Source organism: Sycon ciliatum, chromosome 12, assembly GCF_964019385.1.
Source record: "Sycon ciliatum chromosome 12, ocSycCili1.1, whole genome shotgun sequence".
NCBI lineage: Eukaryota > Metazoa > Porifera > Calcarea > Leucosolenida > Sycettidae > Sycon > Sycon ciliatum.
In genome coordinates, this window is record NC_088654.1 from 19,513,265 (window position 1) to 19,537,977 (window position 24,713).

The window sequence follows — 24,713 nt, forward strand, 5'->3', positions numbered from 1 at the left end:
GGCGGGCGACGCCACCGAATACTAAGTTTTTGACCCTGTGAATCAAAGTGACTGGCATGTACGCCGGTACGCGCCTGATATGTGCTGGAAAATAAAACATACTGGAATTTTATTCCCGTAGCTATGCAGAAGACGTTACTTCAGTAACGTCTGGCGCTAGCCCGGGTCCACACAGCTTTAATTTGGTGTTTGTGGCGGGCGGGCGGACCTCCGTCTGGCGCTATCCCGTACCGTACCGTGCCATCAAAGACAGCTGGCCACAAACAGCTGGCCACCATATTCAAACAGGGCTTTCAAATGCAAGATCATAACGTGAAGCAACTTGGAAGAATGAGCATGAATGCGAAGTGTATCGGGTAATGCATGTAGGGCGATTGTGCGGGTTCGAATCCCAGGTTATGCCTTGAAAAATAGGAGAATCGAAAAAATTATAACATCCCTATGCTTTTTGCCTAGGTCATCAAGGTGGTAGACGGTGTCGTATTACCCTCGACCGTACCTGTCCCGTACCGTACCATCAAAGGTGGCTGGCCACAAACAGCTGGCCACAATATTCAAATAGGGCTTTCAAATGCAAGATCATAACGTGAAGCAACTTGGAAGAATTAGTATGTATGCGAAGTGTATCGGGGATGCATGCAGGGCGACAGTGCGGGTTCGAATCCCAGGTTATGTCTTGAAAAAATAGGATAAATGAAAAATTTACTATGCTTTTTTTGCCTAGGTCATCAAGGCAAAAAAGCATAGCGTAGGGCCCTGAGCTTCCAAGCTCTCTCGTTTTGGCATGATTTCATATGCATGACGACCAACAAAGAAAAGAGTTCGCTAGAGATTCAGTTAGACTGAGTATTCAGCATCCGTAGGAACACCACCACCCTGCAAAGATCTAAAGGGCGATTCACAATACAACTTTCTGTGACGCGATACGCGATTCGCGACAGCTGCGACAAGAAACTGCCTGTCGCGAGCTGTCGCAAGGTACCTGTCGCAGAAGTTGAAGAAATCAACTTTTGCGACATGGGACTCGCGACATACACAAATGGAGTACAGTTTCGACCCTGGATGCACGTGCAGTGCACGTGCATAGTACTACTTGTGCATGTGGATGTCGCAAACATGAAGAACATTGTGAACCGTGTGTCGCTGTCGCAGCTCGTCGCATGTGTCGCAAGTCACATGTGTCGCAAGTCGCAAGAAGTTGTATTGTGAACCGGCCTTAAGGCGCAGATGCAGCTCCTGAAGCGGCCGAAGATGACCAAAAGCCAGCAAAGTACGCACGAATGCGTGGTTCACGCGTACAGTACACGTACCAGTTGTAAACACTGCTTTAGGGTGATGCATTCCCATCCACAAAAAGCCAAGACCCGCCAGTGTAACTCCTGCGAATATTCCATGTGTCAATCCACTATCGGGCAAATGTTTTGAACACAGGACGGCTCACGAGCTGCAACAAACTGTTTCCGGCCGAAAAATCTTATACGAATATCATTCATTCCTAGATGGTCATGAGTCCAACTGGACAGAACTTCTTTGTGAAAAGCCATAGACCTACCCAGATGCTCTGAACACTTCATATTTCAAATCCTTGGCATCTATGACAATATCTAGCTGCAAGAAAGGCACAAACCAACACGGGCGCACACAAACACACACACACACACACACACACACACTCACACGCACGCACACACAAACACACAGCGTCTGATTTGGACTAACCACAGGCACGGATGCACGTACACATGCTGAAGGCTGATAAATCGACTACCACAATTTTAACCTGATCACTCCTCCACATAGCTCACTGAAGCAGCTTTTTCTGGCCCGCGAATACCTACTCTATATTATTCGATTTTTTTGGACATGCAAACCACACCACACACTCTGGCATCCACTAGCAGTAGGTAAACACCAGGGTGAATGAAAGAAGAGCTAAGAGAATGAGAAAGTGAACACGTGCGACTTATACAAATATAATCACGAATTCAACCTGCAACCTCTTGATGGGGAATCGACTGCACATACCACTGCACCATATGGGACACACAATTCACACACGATGCACACACACACTCACACACACACACCACACACACACACACACACACACACACACACACACACACACACACACACACACACACACACACACACACACACACACACACACACATACCGACATACGGACACACGTGAACACATCGTCGTACCTCGGTGGGTTCTGGTAGGATGAGGATGGCCACGGTGCTGGTGTGACGACGACCCATGGTATCCGACTTTGGTACTCTCTGCACACGATGTACACCACTCTCGAACTACACAAAACAGTAAAAACAACAATGGTAACAAAAGAAGCAGCATTAATAATCTTGTTCTACACAAGAATACAAGTCTTGCCTTCTGAAAAATTGATAAATAAATCTTGAGCAGGGCTCAATCTGACTTTCATGCCGTGGAATGTCTCAGTACTCCTTGCAAGTCTTGTGCTACATTGTGCTAGTATAGAACTGTTCAAGATCTGCTCTAATTGCTGGACTCTTGAGGCATAACTTGTGCCCCACTGTCTTCTTCGCTTACATCATTTTTAAATACTTCATTGGCTGCTTAGCTGAGTGTAACATAGTATTGGGGCTGGGTTTAGCATCACCTCTTGTCAGTTGCATGTTCTCTGCACTAACCGCCGTGCGATTAGATGAGAAGGCACAACTACTTTCTTAAGGCATATATGCCTATAATTTATCTGTGTAGACTCACAAGAAGTGTCAGTTTCGAAGTCTCAGTGCCTGACTTCGAAGATCATCAAGTTCATTCAGAACACTGGTTTCACGTTTCTGAATAGATTCTACCAGAGAACGGAAAAATAGCACGACCTCTTCTGATGCAACCTCTATCTGATCATGAAGGTTACGAATGGAGGACTGTACTTTCTGAATGGAGCTCTCCAGAACGCCATCACTCTCAGACACACAGCTCGACAACAAATCATTCACTGATGCTCTTATCTTCTCCGCTGCAGCATTGATAGACACAACATCTTGTTTGTGCTTCTCGTGTTTTCCAGTGCTGATGCATCGCTCACATAACAGCTTCTTACATTTCGTGCAGAACTTGGTCAGGGGACTGCTTGGGTGCAGTGCACAGCGATGCTGTGACTGAGTAGCTGAAGAAGCAGTAGCAGCAGTCTCAGTAACCACGTCATCCAATGACAGTACCTCATGGCCATGTGTAGCTCGGGAACGCTTGTGTCCTTCAGTGTGAAAACTGCACAGATGACTGCTGCATGTTGCACAGCGCGACACAGCCACTTCCACATCCATACATTCATCACACGATACTATGGACTTCTTTCCTGTGCCACTACCCTCTGCCTTGGCATAACTGTCTGGCAAAGACAGCATGGAAGAAAGTCCAGCTTGCAACGGTGTTGACTCCCTGCACTTCGGACACGTGATGGAGCCATCTTCATCAACATTCTGCTCAAGGCACGATATGCACAGAGAGTGGAGGCACTGAACCAGTTTAATCCTCTTGTTCTCACAGCCACACGCTACACAGGTCACAGGAGGCATGTCTCAAGCAGGAATTGTTCTCTAGCCCACACACTCAGCTGCTCTTTTGAATGTTCTGTACGCTGTGGAGTTGGTAAAAAGAACAGTGCAACTAATACTTGTCCACAATCACACATTCTGCAAGACTGCCCACCAGAACTAACAGCACTCATACAGTACTTGGTACACAGACATAAAATGGCTAAATGAAGTGGATTGAGCACTGCACAAGTCTATCGCGCTACACATCAGGCTTGTGCAGTGCAGTACAGGCTACGCTTAGCGTACGCATGCAGACAGCTGTCCTGTCATCGGACACTTTTTTTCGTTTAGAGAACGTATGACAAGCGGCACACTAATGCCCATAGTTCACAAAAAAATACAGTCTTGTACTGATGCATGACCGTACACTTCATACCGTCAGTGCACATGACCGACGGGCATGGAAAGGCGCCCACATCTGCCACGCGGAGCAGCGTGCATGCAGCATTCATCTAAAGCACAGTCTCTCTACCCCCCCCCCCCCCCCCCCACACACACACATACAACTCTCCACACACACACAACCAAGTTTCAGTACTTACCCGAAGCGCACCAAAAAGCGACTTCCCCGTTATGAATGCAGAGGCTTCCTGGAGAAACAAAGAAAAAGGAAGGCACACACACCACCTCTCTTCTTTTTCTTCTCCCAACGCATTAGGAGCTGTGTCTGCGCATTGATGCTTGAAGGGTGGTGGCGTTCCTACGGATGCGGAAAACGCGGCCTCTAGCCGAGTCTCACGCGAACAAAAAAAATATTTTGTACTGTCCCCACCAGGCGATGCACCCTGGTTCGCACGCTGGTCAGGGGTATGAAGCTACAATAGATACGGCAACATCTGTGCAACCGTATTCCCTCGAATATCCAGCGCACTTTGTCACAGTAAACACCAAGGAATGTTAACACCAAGGTTGAAGAAGGGGTGTCACTTGCAAGCAAGTGTGATTTTTTTGCTTCTAAAAGACAACATGCTGCAACTGTACAACGGAGAACTGAGAACGGGGGTGTGACTTAAAATGGGGATAATACAGTACATGCATACAAACATACACACACACACACACACACACACGCACACACACACACACACACACACACACACACACACACACACACACACAAACAAACACACACACATACCCACACGCACGCACGCGCGCACGCACATACACACACACACACACACACACACAGACAGACCGAGAGACGGAAGCCCACACAGGTATTCCACGGAAGCATTATCCATCATGCGAAGCTCACACGGTAGCCATCCTCGGTGCAAGGAACGATGTTGGTTATCTCAAACCTGCCTCCCTTGTACCGAACAAAACTACACAGAAACACAACAAACAAGAAAGGCTGCACATTCTAAAGAAATGAAACAACAAAATTTGGTGCCGAAGGCCATGCATGGCAGCAACCTCAAGAGAATGAAGCTATTAAAGCCAGAACAGTCCAATTCACATCGTATACGAAGGCATGTAATGACATTTAGGGCAAACAGTAAACTATTGTAGTATCGCAACGTTCAGAGCCCCGTCTCACGAGAGCGCCCCAGCCTTGATTTTACAGCCAGGGAAGGAAGATCATATGGCAGAGTGCAACTTTGTGAGAACAATAGCATACTAAGGTCACGCTGGACATGTTCTTGCGTGGAGCTCGCGTCCAATTGAAGGTGGTCTGAGTGCGGAATCGACTGCTGCACAGCGTGCAGTGTGTGAACAAGGTATGTGTTGTATAGTATTTAGTAGTGTTGAAACGAATAATCGAATAATCGAATAATTTAGAATATTCGTGGGGTGAACGAATAATCGAAGTCGTAGGAATTGTCAGAAATCGAAAAAAGAAAAAAAAGAAAAAAAAAAGGATCTATGCTCAATGCTGACCCTGCTGATATTTGCACTGCGTAGATCTGCTCGTAGTACAGTATTTCTTCTCAATCTCCTCTCCTCCAAGTTTTAATCTCCTACCGGTATCTAGTATTACTTCTCTTTTTTCCATACGAGGGAAACATGGATGTAGTGAATGTGATTTTCGGTCTTGACCACTTTGTGGTGGGTCTGATCTACTCACCTCCCACCATACGAATTTTTTTAAATGCAACCCAATTATTGTGGAAAGGTCACAACAATAAGAGACAAGATCAAAAGGAAAGCTTTACAATAATAATAATGTAGAAAGGAAAAAGACATTATGGATACGAGTTAAGAGTAACTCTCCATCACTATAACATGATACTTTATACAGTCAGAAAGTGCAATAACTAGGCACAAAACTGACAGAGTACTGAGACATTCGACGTCCTGACGCCTAGCTTCAACACATCTCCGTAGCGCTAAGTGATGGAGAGTTACTCTTAACTCGTATCCATAATGTCTTTTTCCTTTCTACATTTATTTATGGCTCAACATCCGAGTTTTACAATAATAATAATAGTAATAATAATAAAACGTAGCCTGTAAAATGTAAAAAGTCACTGAGTACAGTTTAATTCAATATCCATGTCCAGTATTTATAATAAAAATAATCTGCTGCAATTTATAGATTCTCACATGCGAGCAACCTGGGCCTCAGCAACAACCAGCTCAGCAGACTCCGGATGCCGAACCGATCGCTCACGGAAAAGACCCCGTGAACCCCGCAAACACATGATGCAACACACCTCCCACCGCTTTAGGAGCTGCATCTGCGCCTTGATCCAAGAGGGTGGTGGCTTTCCTGCGGATGCGGAAAACTCGGCTTCTAGCCGAGTCTCACGCGAACCGTGAACGTTTTTTCTCCATACTGTGCTCTTCTGTCATGTCTGCACCCTGTACTTGCCAGTGCACATACTGGTAGATCTACATGTACATGATTGTACATGTACGTGTACATGTACGTGCATGTACTGTACAGGTTAACCGGTTATGCACCTCCACAATACAAAATCCGATATTATTATAAATCAGCGAAAAATTTCAAAAAAAACTACTTAGAAAGTACTGAAAAGTGTTGAAAAATCCCATCATGCGTATGATAGAATATAGAATATTCGTTCGATGGAGGGCGAAATTATTCGATAGATTATTCGTTCGAAGAATCCGTGTTCGGTTTAAACACTAGACTACTATTTAGTAAAATAGCAATGAAAAATATCAATTGTGCACTCATAATCATGTATAAACAATTAAAATGAAACAATTCCAGAACGTTTTCGTGTGACCATCATCAGTGGAACATCGTCACATAGTAAGAATCACTAAAACAACCAGTTATATAGCTAGAGTAACATGAAAAGAAGCGTGAGAATGCAGCACAGCTAGCGGTAAGCAAAAAGAAAATGTTGTAGCACTCACACTTTTTAAATAATACGCACTCACCAGTTTTTGTTCACACGCACTCACAGCTGCCACATTCATCTACTGCTACCATTCTCAGATACACTGCAAAGGTTCACACTACACGCGTTATGCATAACCGCTAGCTGTGCTGCATTCTCACGCTTCTTTTCATGTTACTCTAGCTATATAACTGGTTGTTTTAGTGATTCTTACTATGTGACGATGTTCCACTGATGATGGTCACACGAAAACGTTCTGGAATTGTTTCATTTTAATTGTTTATACATGATTATGAGTGCACAATTGATATTTTTCATTGCTATTTTACGACTGTTGTCTCCTCGTCGGTTATTTAACTACTATTTAGTAGTATTTATTCAGATTTCTCTCGGGCAGTCCCCACAGACCTATGGTCTCCTTACGGGGTACCCTAGCCGTATGTATGACCTACAGACAAGACACCACCTCCACAGCACCACCGGGAAATGGACGTTATGGTGGGGCGCTCTGGTGGTACTTTACAACGGGAATGTGTGAGTGAAAGGGAGGGCGCTAGTTCCAAGACAACAAGCCAAGCTCTAGCTCAGGAATTCACAGTGACGGGTCACTTCAGGTACACACGGCTTCTGCACGCACTGCAGTTCAGCAGCGGATGTGTAGCGCCCCGAGTGCACGAAGGTGCAGCCCATTGCACGTCAGAGTGATCGAATTGAAGCGGCCACTGTGCTGCTCCCACCCTGGCTGCTCCTTGAGGTGCTAGGCGATGCCACCACAGCGAAATGTAGGTTTGCGCTGCACGAAACCCCAAAAGTAGATATGCATACTCCTGGGGAAGAGGGTATGCGCACAATGCGACACTTACGAGCCCCCCCCCCCCCCTCTCCCCAGCCAATGACAGGAGTAAAGTATCCGTGACTCTTGGAGAACAAACTTACTTTTCATACATGCGAAACAGCTCCATAGCAAATGACGCTGCCTCTGAGCCACCAACGCCTGTGGAACACGGCCCGATAAAACAACAGACAAAAGAATGAGATATGGGCAATGCACTGGCTAGCGGGGTGCCACACTATGAACACCCCCTCCACACACATACTCAGACTCAGACATGCCCATCGCAGAAGCGATGATAGCGAACAGCTATGTTAGACATAGCAACTTGTGCTGGGACTACACCAGTCAACAGCTTGCAAGGCTGATGAATTGACCGCCATTAATTTTAGCTTGGTATCCACCACACAGCTGATCGAAGTGGCTTTTTCTTGCCAGTGAATCCCTTTTTTCATTTTCCATTTTTTTAATTCTTTTTTTGACACACACACGCCACACCACATACTCCGGCAAAACACTGGCTGTTGGTAACCACCCAGGAGAATGAAAGAAGAGCTAGGAGAATGAGAAACAGAAGAAAGACGTGTGCGACCATAATCGTCGGGAATGGAACCCGCAACCTCTCGATTGGAAATCGACTGCACATACCACTGCACCGTATGGGACACACACACACACACACACACACACACCACACACACACACACACACACACACACACACACACACACACACACACACAAACACACACACACACCACACACACACACACACACACACACACACACACACACACACACGCACACACATCACAATTATCACATCACCCACCAGAACGGATCTCCATTACGCAATTTCTGTCTTCTATTTCCTCAGCAGGGAACACTTGCCCTGCCAATGAGTTCTGCAAAAACAGCAACAGTAGTAGAAAGAGATCACAATCCAGTGACACAGCAGAATATTATACATTCTCAAACGACTGGGCTAGAGACGGCATACCAACTTTCAGCCGCTAATATCTAGCATTGTTCCTTACATCAACATCATTATTACGCGTTCTCAGTTTGTCATGCAAGCGTTGTTCTTAAACGCCTTTCCTTCCATTAGGTCTCTCCCCCATTTTTCACAGGTCTTGCCCCTTGAGTTTCCCGTGAGCAAGCAAACGGTGTTTGCATACTGTATGCGCATATACATGTGGACGGTACTCGACACAAAGTTTTTATTGCAATCAGCAAAATGTGAGAGCAACAATGGACAAAGAACTCAACGCATTCAAATGTAATCAGGGCTTGTTGATACGACAGTGACTACTACTGCCAATCATGCAACGTATGATACCAGAGGCAGAGAGTTACTGCTGACCAGCCCTCAGCCTGCATTCAACTGCGAGCCTGCGGTGATAAGATGCTCGAGTGCCCCTGAAGCATGTGCGGTATTACTTCTACTACTTCAAACAGTACTACAAGTATGGACTCGGATGGAGAGCCAAGGATACATTTATAGTAAAGAAAAAAAGGACCAAGAAACTACAAGTTACGCCAGCTAGTTGTAGAACGTCAGCACCGTCGGACAGTGTCGTGCAATGTTATCGCATGAGCTGATTGTTTAGTAACTGGTGGTGTTAGTGGACATTATAGCGTAACTTGTAGTTTCTCGGTCCTCTTTTCTTTTTTATAAGCACTACTAGTACATTGTATAATATCCTTTTTTTCATATTTACAATGGCTATTTACCTCAAATGGTTCTTCACTTTTGGTATACAATTTTGTGGATTGAATAATTGAATACTCCGTTAGAGCAACGCCGACTAACTTGCCTCTGTATATTGGTTCATCGAATGCTCTTGGGTCGTGTTCCTGAACATAAAAAGCCTTATAACTGGTTTGTTTCGGGCCGCTCAACCAGAAACAAAGTGTCTCTTCCCAAGGCCAAGTCAACGCAATTCACAAGATCGCCATTCTTCCAGGGCTACTGTGCGTGGCTACAACTTCCCGACTCAGTGAAGACTTCTGCATCATTGAAAGAATTTAAAGTGAATCTGAGGGCCTGCTGATGACTGCGTGCACCATAATAAAAAAAAACTAATCAATATAGCTTTAAAAGTAGAAAGGAAAAGGACATATGGAAACGAGTTAAGAGTAACTCTCCACCACTGTAACTAGATACTATCAAGAGTACATAACCCCAAGAGTGTGCAACTCCAGCTATGGGGTCTGCGACGGCAGAACTTCACATCACGTGATGAACCCGTACACATTATTTGCACTCTGTGCATGATAGATACTGGGTTGTACGCAGCCCAGCTTGGGGTACAACTCTCTTCTGATCATTTTGCACTGTTTGCCAGCATAACCTTTTGAACCATGTCACGTGATGTGAAGTTCTGCCGTCGCAGCACAGCATAGAGGTTGTGCAGGCAGTTGCACAGTCTTGGGGTTATGTACTCTTGATACTATATACAGTCAGAAAGTGCAACAACTAGGCAGGGGTTTTGTAGTCAACTAGTCCATCACAATGTCATGCACGAGGAGTACTGTAGGAGTTTAGATTTCGGCTTGTACAATTCGTTCTCGCAAAGCTTCCCCCTTCTTAACTTATCTTTGATATTTTTGACCCACCCAAGTTGGGTGGTGTGCTGCTTTGCTGCTTCGAATTGTAGTTAGACCGCTTTGTCAAATCGCCCACTGGTCTCGTCATCGTCCAGTGACAATCGACATGCTTTGTTCCGTTGGGACTGTAGCTTGTGCTCGTTTTCGTTGCGCTTGCCTTCCCCTCTTTGGTCTTTCCATAACCTTGAACCTTCCAAGTTGGAAGGCTGTCGGTTAGCGCTACGGAAATGTGTTGAAGCTAGGTGTCAGGACGTCGAATGTCTCAGTACTCTGTCAGTTTTGTGCCTAGTTGTTGCACTTTCTGACTGTATATAGTATCTAGTTACAGTGGTGGAGAGTTACTCTTAACTCGTTTCCATGTGTCCCTTTCCTTTCAAAAAATAAATAAAGATGACTCACTACTGGTTCTAGTACAAGAGCCTTTACTACAGTTATGGCAGCTGAAATCCGACCCCCTAGTGATGCGTTCACATTCTAGCGGTCTCTGTTTCGTAGTTTTACCATACCGCGTTGGGTCTTTGCGATGTGAGCGCACCGCTCAGGGGTCGGATTTCAGTTGCCAGTACTGTAGTACTAGTACGAGAGTTTTGGCCACCGGACGAACGGGATACATTGGTGGAGGTGATTTCGGCCATCATTCCGGATGTCAAGGTGGATCCCACGTTGTTGCCATTGATACAACAACCACTACGACGAAGAGATGCACTAGCAGATTGGGAAATACTCGACGGAACATGCAGTGAACCGCGTTGCTGAACACTTTAGCAAGGTTCTGGAACATCCTGTGTGCCACACCGCCATTTGCAGCATCAAGAAAAACTACTCGGCGAAGCGGAAGAAAACCCCTGGTCCCGGCCAGCTAAAACCCTGCCGCACAGCACCTGGGGTCGAACATTGTTGTTGTTGGATTCAGAAATTGATGACCTGGTGCGCAGGCGACCATCGCGCACTCCATTCTGCCCGTGGTGTTGTGAACAGCAGAATAACGATAGCGACTGCCACTGGAACCAGTCCAGTGATGAAGCCGTCATTGCTAGAAGCGAACGGTGGGTTTCGTGGCCCAAATTGTCGGCCATTCGCAAGACCTCTGATGAGTAGAATGCACTTTGTCAAGCGCAAGGCAACCAAAACTCGCAAGAAGGTGCCGGACAGCGTGGAGGAGCTGAGAACACAGCTCACCAAAAAGGGATCAGCGAGGAGATTAATGCGCAGAACACCCCATCCCAGTTGGTATTTAACCTGGACGAAACGTGACTACCGGTGGTACCTGTGTCCGAGTGGACGATGCAGGAAGAAGGTGCCAAGCAAGTCCCCATGACTGGGCAGGATGATACGCAGCAGATCACCGCTTTACCGATGTGCAGTTTGCCTGGTGAACGCCTTCCACAACAGGTAATTCATGAAGGCCAAATAGAGCACTGTCACCCCAACTATTCGCGTTCCCTGACACATGATCCAGAGGAACATGATTGTCTTCATGAGAGCCAGGATGTAGTCAGCTTGCACACTACCAACACAGCACAGTCTTATGACTCTGGCCAGCCCAAATCCGACACCCTCGATGATCCATGTGCTGATAAAGTGCTTTGGAGGGATAACAAAGTCCAGGAGTGGCTGCTTGGTTCCGATATCACTCAAGATAGCCTCAATGATGCATGCTCCAGCCTGGCTTGCACTGTGCTCTCTGCGGTGACGTTCTGTCAATGGTTCTTAGCAGGGATACATTTGATGCTGGTCTAGAGAGCCTAGCTGAAGACAGCATACTTACATCACAGCTCATTGATCTCTTCAGAAAGTTGTATTTCTCGCCGGCCGAGCGCAGCGAGATACACACATTACTGCCTTCCTCGGAATTGTGCTGGACACGGTGCGCATGGAAGCCCGTCTCCCAGACGACAAACCGGCGGACCTCCGCGAGCTTCTCAGCGAGCTGTCACGCTGCACCCAGACCACGCAACGCAAACTCGATCACTTCCTGGGGAAACTCTCCTTTGCGTCGAGCGTCGTCGTACAAGGCAGAACATTTACGCGGCGCTTATGGGATATCAACAAGAGGTTAGCCGCGCCAAGCCCTATTTCCGTATCACTCTGACAGACATTCCAGCAGCTGGCACCATCGGCACAGCAAGCCCCGGACACTGCAATCCGCCTCCCTCTCCTGGACTGATGCGGGAGGTCGCCGACCTGGCAGCCATGGCAATCGCCCCGACAACACGGCGCACGTACACCACTGGCGAAAGGTAATTTACGCAATTCTGTGCGTTGCAGAGATGGACGCCCATGCCGGCTACAGGCACGATGCTCAGCTGCTTTGCAGCACACCTCACACAATCGGTTCAACCACAGACAATTCATGTCTACATGGCCGCAGTACGCAACATGCATCTCGAAGCCGGATTCCGAGATCCAACAATGAACGCATTGCTGCTGCCACGTGTTATGCGAGGCATCAAGAGGACGGCGACTGACCCAGCAATCCAGCGCACTCGCCTCCCAATCACCATTGATTTGCTGCGGAAGCTCCTCAACCAACTCAGCCTGGACCAACGGCGTCACCAGCAGGACAAGGGCATGCTCAAGGCGGCAATGGTGCTCGCCTTCTTCGGATTTCTTCGATGCGCTGAATTCACTGCGCCTCCAGCCGGGTTTGACCCTGCCACTCATGCCACGCGCCAGGATGTGACTCTGGATGTCACTCAAGGACGTACATATATCCGCTTCCACATCAAGCAATCGAAGACGGACCGACTCCGTCAGGGCCATGCAGATAATCGGTAGTACCACTGCACAACCTTGCCCGGTTGCCGCCCTCCTGGCATATTTTACAGTCTGTCCGTCTGACGCCGCTGACGCACTCTTCCGCTACCGCCCTGGGAGACCGCTGACCAGGCAGGCACTGACAGAAGAGCTCCGACAGCTTCTCCCACTCACGGGAACACCCAATTCACGCGATTACGCTGGTCATTCGTTCCGCATCGGTGCCGCCACAACTGCAGCCATGGCGGGTACCCCGGACTGGCTAATCAGGGCAATGGGCCGATGGAGAAGCGACAGTGTCTTGCGCTACATCAGGACAACCGACACAGACATGGGGCAGCTGACCCAAAAGCTGTCAGAGGTACAAGCGCATCACAGAACACATGGAGGTATGTAAGAACCCGCCACGCGGGCACGCAACTCGCACCCATGCACGTACCCACACGGCTGACCGTTTGGAACAGCACAGCAACTTGCTCTGCTAGGATTGTGCTGACAAACTGCGCTGATAGCAACAACAGTGTCATTCACGAGCATTGCAATGTGTCACAACTTAGCATGGAGGCTGGGCAACCATGGGCCAGCTATCTCCTCTCATCTGGCAATTATCACGGCCTTCGGCCATCACACTCATACTCCCACACTCCTGCCTCCTAACGGGCATTGCACTTCGTGCGTGGGCCGTCCACACTCCGTCCATTTCATGGGCGCCCATCTCATGGGCTGCACTTTGTGCGTGGACATACATACACACTATCATACAGGCCGTCCACACTCCGCCCAGTTCCTGGGTGCACATTTCATGGGCTGCACCTCGTGTGCGTGGGCCGTCTACACTCCGTCCATTTCATGGGCGCCCATCTCATGGGCTGCACTTTGTGCGTGGACATACATACACACTATCATACAGGCCGTCCACACTCCGCCCAGTTCATGGGTGCCCATTTCATGGGCTGCACCTCGTGCGTGGACTATCCTACATGATTATCACATGCCAGATTCGGTTGCCCAGCACTCCATGAATCCTCCATATGATGTGTGCTCTCCACTGGTCTGCAATAGCGAGTGCATGCGTGTTAATAGCACATTAGAGCTTGCGGTAATGTAGGTTAACACATTGCACAAGCCTCCACTTCACACGCGCTCCAGCGGCTTCCAAAGACCCCGCAGATCCCACGCTATTCATTGATGCATGTCAAGTAACACGCACATGCACGCTGTGGTGGCATGTAACATGCGTACGCCGGAACTCACCTGAACTCGCCAGCCAACCAGCCATATGCGGCTGCAGCACACATCGGAGCTTGAACCCGTAACGCATACACCATACTTCGCGCTGGCCACATTGCTACTTCATATTTGCTTTGCTTGGGTAGTGAGAAGAACACCGGTTTGTTCCTTTCTCACCCACCCACCTCTTCCCATCTATGAATAATATTGATATCCTTGATTCAACACAGGTATCATAATTCATACAAGACGAAAATAAATAGGAGTGCTGGGCCAGCTATCTCCTCTCATCTGGCAATTATCACGGCCTTCGGCCATCACACTCATACTCCCACACTCCTGCCTCCTAACGGGTATCGCACTTCGTGCGTGGGCCGTCCACACTCCGTCCATTTCATGGGCGCCCATCTCATGGGCTGCACTTTGTGCGTGGACATACATACACACTATCATACAGGCCGTCCACACTCCGCCCAGTTCATGGGTGCCCATTTCATGGGCTGCACCTCGTGTGCGTGGGCCGTCCACACTCCGTCCATTCCATGGGCGCCCATCTCATGGGCTGCACTTTGTGCGTGGACATACATACACACCATCATACAGGCCGTCCACACTCCGCCCAGTTCATGGGTGCCCATTTCATGGGCTGCACCTCGTGCGTGGACTATCCTACATGATTATCACATGCCAGATTCGGTTGCCCAGCACTCCATGAATCCTCCATATGATGTGTGCTCTCCACTGGTCTGCAATAGCGAGTGCATGCGTGTTAACCCGCATCATCCATCACCACCGACTTCGTTGGCTGGGTCACGTCGGCAGGATGGACGACTCACGCGCACCGAAGCAATTGCTGTTCGGCGAGCTGCCTGCCCCCCGTCCTCGTCACGGCCCGAAGAAGAGGTGGCGAGATGTGGTGTCGACTGACCTGGCGGACCTCGGCGTGACCACCTGGCTTGAGAGTTGCCAAGATCGTCCAGGCTGGAGACGAGTTGCGAGTAGCACCCCACCGCCACGGCCCGCTCCTGGTCCTCTTCTATGTGTCTGTGGACGCCCATTTCGTCGACCAGGAGACCTGAAACGACATGCCAAGTTCTGCGCGCGTGTTCTCACTTGAACTTTCCGACATTCGCTATCATTGCGTACGCAATGTGCAAGATCAAGGTCAAGGTCAAGCGGGGGGCTGGGATAGGGTTGTGTATGTGTATGTGTGTGCGTGTGTCTTTACGGTTGCTTGTCCACACACTAGGACTCTGACTGAGTTCCTGAGGCGAAAACGCATGAGAAATATGACCGTCATTGAGGAATCAAGGTGTCGTGGTCGGCCGATCATCCCTAAGTGTGAGTTATCCCAAGCCCGTTTGCACAAAGTATATGTGCACCTCTTGGTCATTCCACTCAGGCATACCTCAGACCCAACGCACAGAGAAATCAGCGTGGCGGAGCACAAAGGTCCGATATAGTAAAAGTAGAAATGCAAAGGATAGGTAAGAAACTGCAATGCAAAAACCCGGCTCAAGCGGACAAATCCACTTGAGCGGTAATGTAAACTCTCTAATAAACTCAACTCTACAACTCTACTGCACTCAACTGCCACACTCTACTCCAGTCAGCAAACTTATACCGCTGAAGTCTATAGCAAGCAGCTGCGATGAGAAGCATCGAGCAGGCAGCAGCAAACAGAGCGCAAGCAAAGTCAGCAGGAGCGAGTGGCACGTTGCTGCAAGGAACCTGTAACACTACGAGAGAGCTTGGAAGCTCAGGGCCCTACGCTATGCTTTTATGCTTTTTTGCCTAGCTCATCGTACATGTTATAAGAACTGAGGCAAAGGTATTTGCAGAATTTATTGCGGATTGTTATATCTCTAATAATCATCTACTTTTGGTTTGCTCCTTCTTTTCTTTTTATCTCCTTATACTGTGAATCAACAAATTTTTGCCGATGAGAAAATTAATAGAAACCTCTCTATTAGAGAGGTTAAGATGCACGTTATTTCCGACGTGACGCGCAAATTCACGTCAAATTTGAAATCGATCGGTATTTTTGCTCTCACATGCATCCATTGCTCAATCATGCATCATTTGCCTAGATGACAAACTTTGGCCTGCGATTTACTTTGGCCGGTTGGTACCAAGCGGCGAAATCAGCGAAATTAAATCGCCAGCGAAAATTAGTTGATTTTAATACAGTGATTTTCTGGCCTTTTTGTAGTAATACATGTACATTGACCTGTTGAGCCAATGACGCCGCCGAATGCATGGTTGCCTGTGGAGCACATTACATAACTTAGCAGTCTCCTAAAGTACGTATCCTGTCCGACGGCAAAAGAGTCTGCAGATTTAGTTTTTCTGCGCGTCGACTGGATGTCTGCGACGCGAAAGTTCAGCTCGCGTTATTTGGCTCGCATGTCGAAAAATCAACGCGAGTGATCTGCTGCTCACGTGGAAATTTGGACATTACATAACTTTACAGTCTCCTATAATACGTACGTATCCTGTCCGACGCCAAAAGAGGCTGCAGATTTAGTTTTTCTGCGCGTCGACGGGATGTCTGTCCTGACGTTCACTGGGACCGGCGCTGACTCTGCCGATCACGGGCGTTCTGGACTCGACGGGATGTCTGTCCTGACGTTTCCTGGGACCGGCTTAGACTCTGCCGATCCCGGCCGTCTGGACTCAACGGGATGTCTGTCCTGACGTTGCCTGGGACCGGCGGACTCTGCCGATCACGGGGTTCTGGAGTCGACGGGATCTCTCTTTCGACGTTTCCTGTGACCGGCGCTGAATCGCTCGTTCACGCTTATTTTGGAGAAGACGAGATCTCTCTTCCAAAGTACATGCATGTTAATGCGGACGCATCCTATCACCTATTCGGCGTCTATTCTAATTTAATTTCCTCCTCGTCTCCCTATTTCTTTCCAAATCTCCCTCTACATCAGGGAGTCGAATACATAATACGACGAATACTGGTACGGTACGGGACAGATACAGGAGCCCGCAAATATTGTGGACAGCTGTTATGTACAATCTTGTAGAGCCTTTGTAGTCACAGATACGGGACAGATACGGGATAGCTCCAGCCGTGACACAAACAAACAAACAAACACACAAACACCAAATTAAAGCTGTGTGGACCCTGGCTAGCGCCAGACGTTACTGAAGTAACGTCTTCTGCATAGCTACGGGAATAAACGTGCAATGGAAACAGGCAGGTCGCGCAGCCGGAAAGACAAGACAATCGATTACAGTTCTGTGGTAAGGGCGAGTCTAGGCAACACATTGAGGAGTGCCAGCAGGATGTGACTGTAGTGATTATGAGGAGCAGAACATATCTAAACACGTGACTCCATCTTCTAGAAATGTACATCATGTGTAGAGTCAGGTGATCGGTGCCCGGACAGGTGATCGATGCCCGGACACTTTACTTCTCTGAAGTTACTATCGCAATTACCCCCAAATGTTCATGGATGATACCCTCGGGTAGGATTTGACAGCACACGAAGCCACAAATCGCCAGCTCAAAGGAAAATAGCATGCGGTGCCGATGAATTATTTTATGCGAAATTATAGTGAAATTTAGTCACAACGAAGAGAACTCGCTCTCCAGAAACACGAACGCACCAGCTGAAACACTTTCAAGCGACACAGGCTGTTGTCAGCACAATAACCAACATCCCCAAGCAAGTTGAAGTCAAAAGAAAGTACGTGAGAGCCAGAACAAAGGGACATTTCTCATCCCTTCTAACACGTCTCGAACAGCTAAATTTCCCGCGCATTTTTCTCAGCTGGTGAGTCCTGGCGGCAAGAGAGGGCCTCAGCTGCGACGAGCCAAATGGAAACACTTCCAGGAAATGATATCCCCAGATCCACAAGTCACAAAACCACCCAACACAACTCGTTCACCAAGCATTTTTATAATTTCCACAATGGAGGAAGCCGTGGCGGCATGCAACGCCGGCCTCTCCATTCGCAAAGCGAGCAAACAATTCGGGGTGAAGAGATCTACTTTGTATGATCGGCTCCATGGGAGATCATCGTGACTTGGCCCTGCTCCACTTCTTGCGAAGAAACACGAAGACCTACTCGTGGAATACATCACCTCCTTGGCAAACTCAGGCTTCGGAATCAGCAGAGGTGAGCTCTTGAGTGAAAATACTTTCGTTACAAATTATTTTAGTTCTTCCCCCAGGCCCCGCACGTGCATCCCAAGTGCGGTTTCCCGCGGAAATTCAAATTTTTATTTTTCGCATGTGCATTCGGATTTCCGGCTTCTTCTTGACGCCCACGCACTTGTGCATGCATTTTCGCGGACAAATTTCATCTGTACATGAATGTCTATGACATAATCATGTATTACAATCCCCTTGAACAAAAATTAATTAATAATAATTATTACTTGCTATGAAGCCACCAGTCCATGTTGAACCAGCACTGTTGCATGCATGGGGTTGCGATTTCCTGAGTATTTATTCGGAAGATATACATATATTGTGTGGGAACCATAAATGTACGGTCAATGTGAGAAGCACACTACCACACTACCACAGCCTTGCACTCTGTATGGACTGTCAGGGGTGCTGCCCTCGAAGGGCCCAAAATAACATCAGGAAACAAGATGTAGACGAAGCGTGTGCAATGCACACAGACATACATCGCCGGTGCCGGTTTGGGAAACCCCCACATGATACATATAATGTGTCAGGCATAATCACGGCCAGGTCAATCTGGGAGTCTGCTCCACTCTCCCGTTTTGTTTAAAAAATTGCTCATGTCATTTCGATGGCAGCACCCCGGACTGTCCATATGCAAAAGGGCCAGTACCAATTTACCAGTAACCACGGACTCTCAGTGTACTGATTACTAACAGTGCAGCATTACAAAATGTGAAAACTAGGATCCAACCAGTGTACCCAAGTATATTTGTGAGAAATGTACAATTGTGTCTGTCGTGTTCTGCCTGTGCTCACAGCCACATGCCTCGCACTGGCCGCTGAAATTGTACGCCGGGAGACAGGACGACCATGCCAGAAACTGACCACAATGTGGTGGAGGAGATTCAAGAAGAGAAACCCTACAGTAACAACAAAAAGACCAACATCTCTGGAGGAGTCCAGAGCAAGAAATGCCAATCCAGCCGCGATAGTGCATTTTTCGACTTGCTGGAGGCCACTATCGAGAAGCACAGCATCGCTCCGGGTCAATTATGGAATGTTGATGAGAAGGGATTCAATCCCGACCCCATTCCCAAGCGAGTTGTGACGGCTAGGGCAAGTAAGGCACAGCAGCAGCACAAACGCAGCCATGACCACATCACAGCCAACATTTGTATCAATGCCTGCGGCAACCATCTGCCCCCTCAGCTTATCTACAACCGTGCACAGCTTACCACACGCCTGGTGGAGAATGGACCACCAGGCGCAATTTACTGCACATCCAAGACTGGGTCCATGGACAGAGAGCTTTTTCAGAGCTGGTTCAAGGATCTCTTCTTGGCGTCAACATCCCGGGAGAAGACCCAGTTGATACTGATGGATAACCATTCCTCCCACATTAGCGTGGAGATACTCGAGCTGGCGAGGAAGTCTAATGTTGTTTTCATTGCGCTTCCATCCAAGACTACCCACATACTGCAGCCACTCGACAAGACTGTCTTCAGTGCAATGGGAGCACACCACCAGAGCACCAGTGCAGCTGCCCGCTTGTTAAAGCCCAGCCATAGTCTCGCCCTGTCAGACTTTCTGCCAATATTTGCTGACACATTCACGAAGTCCGTCACCCCCGCCAACATCATGGCAAGTTTTAAAGTAACGGGGGTATACCCTACGGACCGAAGGGTTATTCCTCAGCATGTCCTCGCACCATCTGAAGTTCATCGCGCTGAATCAGGTATGGAACCACTCAGCCCAGAAGAGGAAGCACTGTTCCAGAGGCGCGTATCTGAAGGATATGATGTGCCGGACGCACGATACGACATGTGGAAAGCAGCTAGAGCAGCACCAACACAGGACACGGGATTCGTTGAAATGCCACTGGCGACCAGCTTGGTTACTGCTGGTGTCATCAGTCCCAGCACTGCATCAATTTTCATGACGCCAGCTGTGACACCGAGACGCCTTCCATCTGCAGCGAGCCAGGCTCGTACCTTGACAAGCGACGAGTTCTTCACAGCCCTGCAGCGAGTTGAAGAAGAAAGACAAAAGAAAGAAGATGCCAAGGAGGCCAACAGGAGGCAACGAGAGCAACGCAGGAGCAGTACCTCCAGTGCACATACATCATCATCAGCAGCAGAGGCAGAAGCAGCGGCAGCAGTAACAGTAGCAACAGCAGCACTGGCAGCACAGCCAACTCCTACTTATCCTCAGACATGTTTGATCTGCGGTGAAGCCTGCAACGACAACTGTGCCGACTGTTTTGCATCACTGCACACTGCATGTTTGGAAGCTGTGCATCCTGATGGTAAATGTGTGAACTGTGTGCCTGATACACTGTGAGTGTTGACAGGTACTTGTACAAATGACAAAGGCACGTCAAACCATGTATATATTGTATATATTATTTCTAATGCCTCTTTCATGAATTGTATAACATCTTGATTTTTTGAAATTCTTTCAAGCAATTTCACCTGAAACTTCACATTGAAATCCCAGCCATGAGCGCTTCTGTAACAGGCTCAGCTCGTATAATACTGTTGTACTATTACTGAATATCACATGCCCAGTTCAGTGTTGACACCAGTTCATGCTGAACGTGTTCAATTCGCAAATTCTCAAAGGCTACTCAAAATTACCATATCCCACAAGAGGATAATAATGATCATGGCTGTCACTCGGGCCTACCTTATTCAGACTGTCCACGGCTGCTGGTGTGAACCGAAGACATGTTGAATGCGGGGATAATAGCTTTCAATCAATGAATATCGACACTAGTCGCTGCTGCGGAGTAAAAATGTAAAGTGTCCGGGCATTGAACACCATCAACTCGAACGTAAATCCTCGTGAAAATTGGCTTGCTTTTCAGTGACAGTGTCCAGCGAGATAGGAGTTAGAATTTCGAAAAACACTCAGTGAGAGGAATAATCCACGTCTGCTTGACCCATGTGCGGACTTTTACTACTTGGCAATGGATTTTACTGCAAAAAATATCTCCCAAAAAATGCGTACACAAAAGTGTCCGGGCACCGATCACCCGACTCTACCAGATGCAGAGTTCTTGCCCCGTTGCATCTGCTGAGTGCAATTTCTGGACACGTGGTGGCTTGACCCACACCAAGAGTACATAACTACACTGTGTAGTTATGTACTCTTGCCCACACTTATAGCATGTTGGGGTCTGACCCTTGTGCCATACACGGATTCTCTGGTGTGTGCCAGGCAAGACAATCACAGAGGGGACAGCTACGGTCGGTACTATACTGACGTACACCGTTCCAGTGGTGAAGGTACAGGCTTCAATGGTTTTCACCTCCCGCTTTGGTTTGCCGATCACAGTGCCGAATTTCTCGATTGCAGAGACAATGGAGGGGAGGGAAACGTCTTCAGCCACGCCAAAAGCATGGACTGACACTACAGCACCATCTCCAACCACCAAGGTCAAAGGCGTTCCGTTAGCCTGCAGGCCTTTCGTCACAACATCGTCCCTTACTTCAGTGCTACAAAATGTAATTCTGCAGAATCCACGTCGGCCATTTAGATCTACTTGCTTCACATCTCCTGGTTTTACTCCAGCAGACAGCAACAGCTTTACGTAGAACGCATGATCGTTCCTTGGATGGTCCTCCCCTAACTGTATCGAACACACTCTCGACATTTTAGAAACAAACCCAAAAATCCCACGGATTCTCGGAGGTCAAAAACTTGCTGCCTACTCTACCAGGTCAAATTTCATTCGTTGCGCTTGCCTTCCCCTCTTTGGTCTTTCCATAACCTTGAACCTTCCAAGTTGGAAGGCTGTCGGTTAGCGCTACGGAGATGTGTTAAAGTTAGGTGTCAGGACGTCGAATGTCTCAGTACTCTGTCAGTTTTGTGCCTAGTTATTGCACTTTCTGACTGTATATAGTATCATGTTACAGTGATGGAGAGTTACTCTAAACTCGTATCCATATGTCCTTTTCTCTTTTACATTTATTTATGGCTCAACATCCGAGTTTCAAATTGCACACCTGAGGAGCCGTCACGAACCATACGGCGAAACGTACGTCGTGTGAAACAACTTGTTTTGTAGTCAACTAGTCCATCACAATGTCATGCATGAGGAGTACTGTAGGAGTTTGGCTTTCGGCTTGTACAATTCGTTTTCGCAAAGCTTCCCTTTCTTTACTTATCTTTGATATTTATGACCCACCCAAGTTGGGTGGTGTGCTGCTTTGCTGCTTCGAATTGTAGTTAGACCGCTTTGTCAAATATCGTACTGGTCTCGTCATCGTCCAGTAACAATCGACATTCTTTGTTCCGTTGGGACTGTAGCTTTTGCTCGTTTTCGTTGCGCTTGCCTTCCCCTCTTTGGTCTTTCCATAACCTTGAACCTTCCAAGTTGGAAGGCTGTCGGTTAGCGCTACGGAGATGTGTTAAAGTTAGGTGTCAGGACGTCGAATGTCTCAGTACTCTGTCAGTTTTGTGCCTAGTTATTGCACTTTCTGACTGTATATAGTATCATGTTACAGTGATGGAGAGTTACTCTAAACTCGTATCCATATGTCCTTTTCTCTTTTACATTTATTTATGGCTCAACATCCGAGTTTCAAATTGCACACCTGAGGAGCCGTCACGAACCATACGGCGAAACGTACGTCGTGTGAAACAACTTGTTTTGTAGTCAACTAGTCCATCACAATGTCATGCATGAGGAGTACTGTAGGAGTTTGGCTTTCGGCTTGTACAATTCGTTTTCGCAAAGCTTCCCTTTCTTTACTTATCTTTGATATTTATGACCCACCCAAGTTGGGTGGTGTGCTGCTTTGCTGCTTCGAATTGTAGTTAGACCGCTTTGTCAAATATCGTACTGGTCTCGTCATCGTCCAGTAACAATCGACATTCTTTGTTCCGTTGGGACTGTAGCTTTTGCTCGTTTTCGTTGCGCTTGCCTTCCCCTCTTTGGTCTTTCCATAACCTTGAACCTTCCAAGTTGGAAGGCTGTCGGTTAGCGCTACGGAGATGTGTTAAAGTTAGGTGTCAGGACGTCGAATGTCTCAGTACTCTGTCAGTTTTGTGCCTAGTTATTGCACTTTCTGACTGTATATAGTATCATGTTACAGTGATGGAGAGTTACTCTAAACTCGTATCCATATGTCCTTTTCTCTTTTACATTTATTTATGGCTCAACATCCGAGTTTCAAATTGCACACCTGAGGAGCCGTCACGAACCATACGGCGAAACGTACGTCGTGTGAAACAACTTGTTTTGTAGTCAACTAGTCCATCACAATGTCATGCATGAGGAGTACTGTAGGAGTTTGGCTTTCGGCTTGTACAATTCGTTTTCGCAAAGCTTCCCTTTCTTTACTTATCTTTGATATTTATGACCCACCCAAGTTGGGTGGTGTGCTGCTTTGCTGCTTCGAATTGTAGTTAGACCGCTTTGTCAAATATCGTACTGGTCTCGTCATCGTCCAGTAACAATCGACATTCTTTGTTCCGTTGGGACTGTAGCTTTTGCTCGTTTTCGTTGCGCTTGCCTTCCCCTCTTTGGTCTTTCCATAACCTTGAACCTTCCAAGTTGGAAGGCTGTCGGTTAGCGCTACGGAGATGTGTTAAAGTTAGGTGTCAGGACGTCGAATGTCTCAGTACTCTGTCAGTTTTGTGCCTAGTTATTGCACTTTCTGACTGTATATAGTATCATGTTACAGTGATGGAGAGTTACTCTAAACTCGTATCCATATGTCCTTTTCTCTTTTACAATAATAATAATAATAATAATAATAATAAAGTACCATCCCATGTAATACATGAAATGAGACTTCGGGTATAACGACACTTCGCGAATAAGGACACCTTTTGATGCCCCGCCGAGTGTCGTTATAAGCGAAGTTGACTGTACTCTTAAAATTGAAAGTACATTGTACCCGTATATGAACGCTGAAACCAACAAAGGTGATATGAACAACAATGCACGTTCAAGCAGGCAACAGACCCAACACTATCTGGAATACCGGCAAGTATACCCAACAACCAAACCAACGTTAGCTGGCACACACACACACGCGCGCACACACACACACACATACACACACACAGTCACACACATACATGTATATACACACACGCACACGCCATTTGACGCCCATCGCTGGAGGCGATGATAGCGATGCTACAGCAGAAGCCATAGCAACTTGTGCTGGGATTGCAACATTCAACAGCTTGCAAGGCTGAAGAATTGACCACCA

At 47.6% G+C, this 24,713-nt stretch overlaps 3 protein-coding genes and 1 pseudogene across 4 annotated transcripts; 3 read left to right on the forward strand and 1 right to left on the reverse strand.

Annotated features, from left to right (window-relative positions):
* Window positions 1–1,541: 1,541 nt before the first annotated feature.
* LOC135828352 (peptide chain release factor 1-like) lies at window positions 1,542–8,638 on the reverse strand. Of its 2 annotated transcripts, XM_065340802.1 has the most exons (7): window positions 8,571–8,638; window positions 7,844–7,901; window positions 4,849–4,918; window positions 4,133–4,180; window positions 3,095–3,473; window positions 2,211–2,315; window positions 1,542–1,608 (listed from the first exon to the last, which is right to left on the reverse strand). In XM_065340802.1, the coding sequence occupies exons 1-7, from the start codon at window positions 8,584–8,586 to the stop codon at window positions 1,571–1,573; spliced, it is 714 nt and encodes a 237-aa protein (XP_065196874.1). In that variant the 5' UTR covers window positions 8,587–8,638; the 3' UTR covers window positions 1,542–1,570. The 2 variants fall into 2 exon arrangements, with proteins under 2 accessions (XP_065196874.1, XP_065196875.1); XM_065340803.1 differs by lacking the exon at window positions 3,095–3,473.
* A 3,990-nt stretch (window positions 8,639–12,628) lies between these two features.
* On the forward strand, window positions 12,629–13,126 carry LOC135828056 (uncharacterized). The gene has a single exon (XM_065340491.1). It carries the CDS (start codon window positions 12,629–12,631, stop codon window positions 13,124–13,126), a length of 498 nt encoding a protein of 165 aa, XP_065196563.1.
* Window positions 13,127–17,713: 4,587 nt separating this feature from the next.
* On the forward strand, window positions 17,714–19,594 carry LOC135828057 (uncharacterized; annotated as a pseudogene).
* On the forward strand, window positions 19,497–21,166 carry LOC135828375 (uncharacterized). Its single transcript, XM_065340827.1, has one exon. It carries the CDS (start codon window positions 19,783–19,785, stop codon window positions 20,824–20,826), a length of 1,044 nt encoding a protein of 347 aa, XP_065196899.1. The 5' UTR covers window positions 19,497–19,782; the 3' UTR covers window positions 20,827–21,166.
* Window positions 21,167–24,713: the final 3,547 nt, after the last annotated feature.

Coding starts and splice junctions, on each gene's coding strand:
- LOC135828352 (XM_065340802.1), bottom strand. Junction 4,181..4,848: donor GCACCGAGGATGGCTACCGT/GTGAGCTTCGCA, acceptor TTGTTTCTCCAG/GAAGCCTCTGCATTCATAAC. Junction 3,474..4,132: donor CGCTTTTTGGTGCGCTTCGG/GTAAGTACTGAA, acceptor TGCCTTGAGCAG/AATGTTGATGAAGATGGCTC.
- LOC135828056 (XM_065340491.1), top strand. CDS start 12,629: ATGCCGGCTACAGGCACGATGCTCAGCTGCTTTGCAGCACACCTCACA.
- LOC135828375 (XM_065340827.1), top strand. CDS start 19,783: ATGGACAGAGAGCTTTTTCAGAGCTGGTTCAAGGATCTCTTCTTGGCG.